At 45.7% G+C, this 9,933-nt stretch overlaps 1 protein-coding gene across 1 annotated transcript; it reads left to right on the forward strand.

The window, feature by feature from the left end:
- The first annotated feature begins 1,284 nt into the window (after positions 1–1,284).
- On the forward strand, positions 1,285–8,911 carry LOC106545609 (uncharacterized). The gene is made up of 2 exons (XM_087707649.1): positions 1,285–1,918; positions 8,652–8,911. The coding sequence occupies exons 1-2, from the start codon at positions 1,285–1,287 to the stop codon at positions 8,909–8,911; spliced, it is 894 nt and encodes a 297-aa protein (XP_087563775.1).
- Positions 8,912–9,933: the final 1,022 nt, after the last annotated feature.

Below are 9,933 nucleotides of genomic sequence, written 5' to 3' on the forward strand. Positions count from 1 at the left end.
CTGCTGAGTCACAACAGTTACTGAGGGAAGCAGCCCTGACAGGGGGGTATCGAACTAGGCGCAAGAGACATTTGGTACCAGATACCACAACTGAGGTTCCTTTGTTTGGTTACACGGACAGACTTCATTGTTTGCAGGTTAGCTAATGTTGTAGACAACCCACACGAGCTAAGGAAGCTTCTTGGATGAGAAGAGAAACGTCTTCAAAGAAGAAAGTCCAGTTGGCTCTTGAAAAAGCACCTTTGGGACAACTGGAGGACTGAGAATCTCCCTAGACAACCCACACAAGAGTAGCCTCCTCGTTTTTAGGTGGCCATTAACATCCTACACAATTGCAACTTGTTAACCCTCTTGTCACCATGCATGGGGCACCATAAATTATTTTGCAGAAGAACCTGGCATGCCACCGATCCCAAATGGGGGCGTTGATTGATCACGGCGTCTTCCTTGATTCCTCTTGAGCTGTCATCCAACCGTCCTCCTTTGATGGAACCCACCGGAAGCCTGTCATGTACCTTTCTGAGAGAGAAAATGCCTAGCCATCTACCTCACCGATCCAGCTGTGACTCCTAATTGCATGAATCTCAATCCATTGAACCATAGTTAAGTAATGGATCAGGTGTCACGCCTGCCATCTGTGAGGTCCATGGCTTTGGATCTCCCTACCATTCCCAAGATGTTGTATCATCTATATATAGATGACTATTGGAACCATATATAAAGAACTTCTGTTTCTCAGGGACTTCATTCATTGAGAGCTTGCTGGCCTCCTTCAACTGATAAGGTAAGTCTGTCTCTACAACTTGTATCTGTTTATCTAAGTAGATTGTCTAGAGGGTTAGAGGTTCTCTAGATGTTTGGGGAGCAACACACATGATTTCATTCCCCACACGTGGTGGAAAGTAGGGAGAACTGAGATTTGAACCGCCAAACTGCAGAACTGCAGTCAGCTGAAGTAGCCTGTAGTGCTGCATTTAACCACTGCGCCACCTCGGCTCGCTCATGGTGTGTCATACGCTCCGGTGTGTCTTATAGTCTGAAAAAATACGGTAATAAATACCTGGGACCGGGGGGACTTATTATAACAATTATTTTCCCCTCGGTCAGCCAGACCAACCTAGCTTGTTATAACTGAGATTTGTTCCGTGGTAATTTTCCATTCGAAAATCACATTCGCAAGTTTCAGATCAAGGTTTGTTGAGCAGCAACTCATCCTGTTTTGTTGGGGGGGGGGTCATTCTGATTTCAGTGTATTTTGGTCCTGCCCTTCCAGTTCCCCCCGCCATGCCAGAAGAAAGAATCTATTCCTCTGGACGAGAAGCCTACTTCAACCTGAACTCAACATGGTACGACCCAGCGGGATCCTGGCTCGATACTCGCCGTAAACCCTTCCGCTACGTCGACAACACCGCCTGCGTAACGTGTTGCAACCCCAGGAGCAACGTCCCCCGGAGAGGGGGCCATAATTACCGCTGCTACTGCTACCGCCCGTGCACTTGTACGCCAGGAGGCAACCCAAGAGTTACATGTTGCGTTCACAACCCTTCGGGAGGGCCCCGGGATTATTGGGGGCGTCCTATCGGCGATGCCTGCGATGGGTGCACCGGGGGACGCTATTCTCACACGGGGTCAGATTGTGGGTCGTGTTGTGGGTCCGTGGGAGGATGTGGCACTGGAGGAGGGGCGGTGGCTTGTGCTCAACCATCTGGAGGAGTGTGTGCTGAACCAAGTTGTAGACCTACCGGTAGAGGCGTATGCGCAGAACCTTGCGTAACGTCTTCTGGAGGATGTGGTAGTAGAAGAGGAGTGTGTGCTGAACCAGGTTGTAGACCTACTGGGAGAGGCGTATGCGCAGAACCTTGTGTAACATCTTCTGGAGGATGTGGTAGTAGAAGAGGAGTGTGTGCTGAACCAGCATGTTTACCCTCAGGATATGGGAGGAGGACGAGGAGAGGGGTGTGTTTTGAGCCATGCGCAGGATCGTCGAGTGGATGTTGAATGCCAGAATCAGAGAAGGGCCCACAGCCCAACTCGCTGTTGAGGGCAGGAGCCGTAACAACCTATTTGATGGACCCCCATTCCCAATTCCCTGTTTGAAGACACCCCCCTTCCAATGAGGAGCATCTCACCACTTCATGTAGCAACTCGTTGTACTGGTTGACAACTCATAAGTCACACACTTCTTTTAAGGTCTAGCCTGAACTCTCCTCCTTGTAGTTTTGTCTCGCTCGTTCTGGTTTTTCTCTCTGGGGCAACAGAGGAGTAAGCCTACACCCTCTTCTCTCTCCCAACCTTTCCAAAATGGAGCTTACTCCAACCTCGAGTCTGTTCCTAGAACTCAACAACCTTCCTGCGAGACTCTTCACCTGCCCAGCCACCCAATGGATATTAAAGCTACAACTAAAATAGGATGTTCCTTATTTCTTCTTCTTTTTTGTAAAAGGAAAACTTATTTTTCTTCTATGTATCTTTCCAAACAAGGAGAAATTGAGAACTTACCAAACTCCAGAGTTCTGTTCCCATTTCTTATGGTGTGGAAAGTTTGTGTTAGTTTTTATGTTCTTTTCAAAACTGTTAATAAAATGTACGCATTTAAAAAAACCAAATTTCCTCTCCCGGGAAATTTTTTTTTTATTTAAAATTATAAGGTGTTTATTCATGGGATAGGCCTGCCCTCTCCTGGCTGCAAAACTTATAACATGGCTCCAAATATTGTCCATTATTCAGAATATATATTCTAGGAGCTGATACTTCCTGTCTGCGATGTTTCCCAGAACAGCCACTAAAAATAAAACTATATCAATAAAACTCTCCAGCTTGTTGTTGTTTTTTTAAATGTATGCCTTGGTTTAAATGCAATGAAACCCACTCTATTTCTGCGCGGTGTAGAATTATACTCCCTGCTCAGGGGTAGTATATACTTACCTTCCCTATTAGTTTGCTAATGTGAGTGCGCTCACCACCTCCGTGTATGTGCAGATAGAGAGAGAGAGAGAGAAAGAGAGAGAGAGGCAGAGAGAGAGAGAAAGAGAGAGAGATACAGACAGAGAGAGACAAAGAGGGAGAGAGAGAGAAAGAGAAAAACAGAGAGAGAGAGAGAGACATGCGCTTTTGGCAAAAAAAAAAAGGGCCTAAATGGGATGCCGTAGAGCAGGTGGGAGGAGGAGCCACCCATGATTTCCGCTACCGGTCCAGCTGATCTGGTCTGAACTGGTAGAATGCCACCTGTGCCGCTGCTATGTTCCTTGAATGCTACCCAGTGGTGGGATTCAATTTTTTTTTTTACTACTGGGTCTGTGGGCGTGTCTTGGTGGGCGTGGCAGGGGAAGGATACTGTCAAATCCCCATTTCCTCTCGATCAGCTGGGACTCAGGAGGCAGAGAATAGAAAGGGGGTGGCCAGCCAGAGGTGGTATTTGCCGGTTCACCGAACTACTCAAAGTTCCCGCTAGCGGTTATCCACAACTGGTCAGAACCTGCTGAATACCACCCCTGATGCTACCAGGTTTCCCTGAAAATAACACCGAGCCTTATTATTTTTTTGCTCCAAAAGATGCATTAGGGTTTATTTTCTGGTTAGGTCTTATTTTGGGAGAAATACGGTACTAAATGCATCCATCTGGCTGACAATCTTAACTTGGAGGTAGGGCTTATATTAAAATATCCCGGGGGGAAAATCATGCAAAATAAGACCTATGTTGGGTCTTGTTTTCAGGGAAACAGAGTATTCCTTGAGGACTAGGAACTTTGTCACAATCTCCGGAGGGGTAAGAAAGATCTCCCTTTCTCCCTCCAAATGTTCTCGCAAGGTTTTGAGAGACCTTTCTTGGATCTCTTTTTGAGAGGGGTGAGAAATTTCTCACCCCAAACAATGCAATTATGCCTGATCCTTCTCATTGAATGATTCATGCTACAGTTTTCTCCCACAGCAGCTCCAAATGTTTACGGTTAGCAACAAGGCACCCTCCTAAAATGTGATCCATCTCAAAGTATGCATAGTGGGATCGAAAGCTCTGATGTGTACAAACACTTTGCATAACTATTTAGGGTTTGAATTCCTACCTCTCTGTAATTGTAGGCTACTGTGCAGTTTTCCATACGTCATGCAAATATACTATTACTAAATTTCCCGCGGCTCAAGATCATATATTCAGCTTTGCTAAAGACTGTAGCAGTAAACCTACTCAATTAGTAACTCAGGGGAGGTTTTTCAGTTCCCGGTTCATCTTACAGCTCTCTGGTCCTTTGCAACTTCTCAGTCCGATCTTGTTTGGAAGTTGGGGGATGCTAAAATAGGCTGAGGGAATCAGAGAAATTAAAAGAGGGTAAAATTTGGATGGAGGGGGAGACATTGGGGTGAGAACATCACTTTTTTTTCTGAATTCAAGTCCTAGGATGTTCTCGAAGTAGCCTTTTATTTACAAGCACCATCGGCTCACCCCTTAATTTCCCATCACCTTATCTTCTTTAGATATGCTTCTAGATTTTTTTTTAATGCAATCAAAATATGTTGATATTTTTTCAATCTGGATTTTGTTTTTTCACATCCTCAATGTATAGAGCAAAAGGTTCCCCTCGCACATACGGGCTAGTCATTCCTGACTCTAGGGGGCGCTGCTCATCTCCGTTTCAAAGCCGGAGAGCCAGCGCTGTCCGAAGACGTCTCCGTGGTCATGTGGCCGGCATGACTCAACGCCCCAGAAGGTGCACGGAACGCTGTTCCCTTCCCACCAAAGATGGTTCCTATTTTTCTACTCGCATTTTCACGTGCTTTCGAACTGCTAGGTTGGCGGAAGCTGGGACGAGTAACCAGGAGCTCGGTCTTTTACGCGGCGCTCGGGATTCGAACCGCCGACCTGCCAATCTTTCTGATAGACAAGCTCAGCGTCTTAGCCCCTGAGCCACCTCTCTGGAAGGCAGGTAGAAGAGAGCAAAAAAGGATTAAGATGGAAACGGGTGGGTCACACAGCGAGACGAGCCAAGGGCAGGGCAACCAAGGCGGTCGTAGAATGGATCCCACTTGATCAAAAAGAGACCTGAAACGAGATGGATTGACAACATCGGCAAGTATGGTGGTCCCAGTTGACAAAGGAAAATCGGGATCACCTGGTTTGGAGGCGTATGGAAAAGAGCTTTATCCTGCACTGGTTCTACAAGGCCTATCAAGGTGACGATTATAATTCATGCATTTCTTCACGATTACTCTTTTGATTATCCACCTGTTTGGAGAAGTGACACATTCACCTGTCATCCCTTTAGTTACCTAGGTTATAATTAACGCTGACATCATCGTTCAGCTGTCCTGGCATGTGAAACGTTGCTGTAAACCAAGATTCCCCAATAAGAATTTCATGAGATTGAAAATCTGCATTCAAACGCCAGCCTTTTGTTTATTCATCAGATGGCGATTTAATTACGGCTCACCTACTTCTCTCTTAAGCAGGCCAAGATCGTCCCGGTCCTATCCCCCTCCTCGTTTAGTGGCCGTTCGGAGTTGCAACCAGGCTGGGAAAAGCGAATGAACGTCAATCAACCTCGGTTTATTACAGCCTTAGACCAGGCTGAGTGTGGCCTTTTCACGCTTGCGACGGTAACGTTGATTCCTCCCAATGCGACTTCCTAAATTCCTTTCCTCATCTCATTCTGATGCAAGAATGGGAACACGTCACGTTTTCTAACATCCAGTTTGCTCACCAGCCTCCTACACAACCAGATAATGCTCCTTTATCCCCCACAACCGGGCCTCACGCCCATTCGCCACTGGCTCTATGCCCACGGACTGAATCTTGCCGTTGATCATCTTCAAGGAATGTTTTAGGCATTCACCGCAGCTAGCCCCAGATTCCCAAAACCCATGGATGCATATATGTTGTTTTTTTTAGCCATAACAATAGAGAAGAAGAAGGAAAAATCCTACTTCCTCTGTTCTTAGCCGAAGGAATACATTCTATGTTCCACGAGAGTCCGAATGGAATTCTCACCTTTTTCTTAATTAAATTACAGCTGTTGTGGGCTCCCCAGGAGAGGAGGGGGAGAAAAACCATATAATTGAACAAGGCGTCCTTGATGCTCTCTAAGTTTCCTTGTTTTCTTACAGATGTTTCATTATTACTCAGTTCAGCAAGCTACAGATACTCTCCTTTATTAGTATATAAATAAACATTCGTGTTGAGTTTAATCCCTGGTTTATATAATACTAGCCGATAACCTGGCATTGCCCGGGTATTTATCCATAGGGAGGAAATATCCGGACCAAATGTAATTTCTAATGTTGGGTTGTCCCCCCTAACCAGAGAAAGCCCTCTCGTGGAGCACAGTGAAGCCGTTACCATGGCAACTCCACTGCGCTGTACAGTAGAAGCCATCTTACAGCAGTACGGTAGAAGCCATTCTAAGGCACAACAGGCTGTATCTTAACAGAAGACACACCCTGAGAGGTATTGGGGGGGGTGTCTTACCTCCCCCGCCTCAAGTATTCGGTTCCAGAGAGTAAGTCATTTGTGTACCAAGTTTGGCTGAAATTGCTCGAGTTATGCTGGAACACACGCACCCACACAAACACACACACAGAGAGATGTTTTTATATAGAGGGATAGGGTTTAAACATTAAAAGTTTGAAGCAAGCATTTTCTTTTTTTTTTTAAATCAACAGTTTGGAATGTAGGGTTGGAAGGAACCTTGGAGGTCTTCTAGTCCAACCCCCTGCTTAAGCAGAAGATCTTACACTATCCCGGTCTAATGGTTGTCCAATCTACTTTGAAAACCACCATTGATGGAGGGGTGGGGGAAACCTCCCCCCTCCCGATTTTTTTTCCCCCTTCCTAGGTGTGGTTGGGATCTCCATCCATGAGATCAAGACAACACGGGCTATTAAAAATGCATGCATTTGCTCTTCAGCATGATTTTAATATCCTGAGTCAAAAGGATGGTTGCAGATCGGGAGCTAATTAGAATGGTCTTTTATTCAGGAGGCAAAAGCAAAACAAACACAGACATAGCTGGGTGATGCCTCACTCCCGGATGGGCCTCAGAAACAGTGTATAAAAAGGTCCCTTGGAAGGGGGTGTCCATACAACAGCTTGACGTCCTTCAGAGATCTCCTTGAGAACCAGGTATGTTCCTTCTCTTCCCTCTCTCTGACCAAGCTCCATTTCATTTTCCTCCTTAGGCTTCTAGCAGGAAGGGAGAAACACAGACAAGGAGATGCAGAAAGCTTGAGGAGACTAAGAGATGAGGGAAGAAATCAAGAGATGGAAGGGGATATCCTACAGATATGGACTCTTGGATACTTTAGAAGAACATGGATGGGGGGAAGGTCCTTCATTTCTAGTAGGGAAAACAGTGGTGGGATCCAATTTTTTTTTACTACTGGTTCTGTGGGCATGGCTTGGTGGGCATGGCTTGGTGGGGAAGCCACCAAGGGGAAGGATACTGTAAAATCTCCATTCCTCAGGAGAAGGATACTGTAAAATCTCCATTCCTCAGGAGAAGGATGCTGTAAAGTCTCCATTCCTCAGGAGAAGGATACTGTAAAATCTCCATTCCTCAGGAGAAGGATACTGTAAAATCTCCATTCCTCAGGAGAAGGATACTATAAAATCTCCATTCCTCAGGAGAAGGATACTGTAAAATCTCCATTCCTCAGGAGAAGGATACTGTAAAGTCTCCATTCCTCAGGAGAAGGATGCTGTAAAAATCTCCATTCCTCGGGAGAAGGATACTGTAAAATCTCCATTCCCTCCTGATCAGCTGGGACTCAGGAGGCAGAGAATAGATGGGGGCATGGCCAGCCAGAGGTGGTATTTGCCGGTTCTCCGAACTACTCGACATTTCCGCCACCGGTTCTCCAGAACTGGTCAGAACCTGCTGAATACCCACCTCTGATGCGATCCTGCTTTAGATGGCCTTGTATTTCCAGTGGCTGGGAACACGAGTTCCCTAATGAAATATATATATATACATAAAATAGAAAATTTGGCGATATAAATAAGAAACTTCACCTCTGAGTTCCTTGGAGGGGAGTCCACGTCAGCTAGCGATGATGAAATGTAGCCCAGATTTCCAGGAGGGAAAGAGGGAGGGGATGCTTTCCAGAAAAGGTCAAACAGAGTTTAAATAGTTGGTGTGAGAGAAAGAGGGTGAGGACGGCCCCTCCCTAACAGTTCCCGGAAGAACCGGTAGTTCTTCGACTTACAATCGAGCGGCAAAAAATAATAATATCCAATTGGAAGAATGGATTCAAACTTACTCCAATATCCGCTTAACCATGGTTGCAAAACTAGATTGGGTTATGCGGTGCCTCGACGTGTGACTGGTGAGGACTTACAAGCAGAATTCTGGTTCCGGTTGTGTTTGTAAGACAAGGAGTACCTGTATAAGGTTTAGGGTGCAAGGAATTTGCTCTGATTTGAGACGTTTTCTATCAATGAATGGGGAACGGTAAAGGGAATTGCTTAGGACAGTGTTTCTCAACCTTGGCAACTTGAAGATGTCCGGACTTCAACTCCCAGAATTCCCCAGCCAGCGAATGCTGGCTGGGGAATTCTGGGAGTTGAAGTCTGGACATCTTCAAGTAGCCAAGGTTGAGAAACACTGGCTTAGAAGAATCGTGATGTGTCTTTCTTGGGGTGACATCCCTTCTTTTCCTTTCAGCCTTGCTTCTTCTTCTCCAAGCACCAAGAAACATGGGTAACCAGGAGGACAAACACCACAACCAGCAGGATGAGTGTCCACCCTGTTGCGGCTGTGATGCGGACTACAGAAACAACCCCTCAAACGAAGCGTGCGGTAGCCAGCAGTGCTGCGCAACAGATCCCTGCGGTTATCAAGGGAAGTCTGAACCGGAGGCCCCCCAGCACGCAAAACAGCAGCAGCAGCAGCTAAAGAAGAAAAACTGCCAAGGCCCTCCCTAGGAAGGAAAAGAGAGAAGAATTCCCAGAAGGGGACTCCTCCGCAGGAAGTGATCTTCCCCACTTCCTGTCTTCTGCCCATCGGGTTGGCGTTCCCCCAAACTCTCGGTTTTAGCTTGCGAGGATCTTGAGAAGAATGTCCAACTGGATCCTCGCTCTGCAAAACCACAAGGAAATATTGTAATCTTTGGCTCTGTGTTCTTCCTCCCTCCCTTCCCTCCTTCCCCTCCCTCCCCCTTAGCTCTTCCTTCCTTCCTTCCTTCCTTCCTTCCTTCCTTCCTTCCTTCCTTCCTTCATCCTTCCTATGGTCCAGATGTCCATGTGAATGAATTAAGCTTCAATAAAAATATCAATCCTTGAATTAAACGTATTCCATTGTCTCTTTTTAAAATAATAATACGATGATTCCCAAAGTATCTGATTTCTTTCGTATCTTAGAAGTTTTGGTTTTAGCTTGGGAAGATCTTGAGAAAAATGTCTAACTGTATCTTCACTCTGCAAAATCCCAAGAAAATATCGTAATCTCTAGCTCTGTCTTCTTCCTTCCTTCCTTCCTTCCTTCCTTCCTTCCTTCCTTCCTTCCTTCCTTCCTTCCTTCCTTCCTTCCTTCCTTCCTTCATCCATCCTATGGTCCAGAAGTGCATCTGAATGAATTAAGCTTCAATAAAAATATCAATCCTTGAATTAAACGTATTCCATTGTCTCTTTTTAAAATAATAATACGATGATTCCCAAAGTATCTGATTTCTTTCGTATCTTAGAAGTTTTGGTTTTAGCTTGGGAAGATCTTGAGAAAAATGTCTAACCGTATCTTCACTCTGCAAAATCCCAAGAAAATATCGTAATCTCTAGCTCTGTCTTCTTCCTTCCTTCCTTCCTTCCTTCCTTCCTTCCTTCCTTCCTTCCTTCCTTCCTTCCTTCCCTCCCTCCCTCCTTCCTTCCTTCCTTCTTTCCTTCCTTCATCCTTCCTATGGTCCAGATGTGTGTGTGAATGAATTAAGCTTCAATAAAAATATTAATCCTTG

This window comes from Thamnophis sirtalis, unplaced genomic scaffold, assembly GCF_051295495.1.
Source record: "Thamnophis sirtalis isolate CommonGarterSnake01/CBP01778 unplaced genomic scaffold, rThaSir2_p1.2 scaffold_2, whole genome shotgun sequence".
Classification (NCBI taxonomy): Eukaryota; Metazoa; Chordata; class Lepidosauria; order Squamata; family Natricidae; genus Thamnophis; species Thamnophis sirtalis.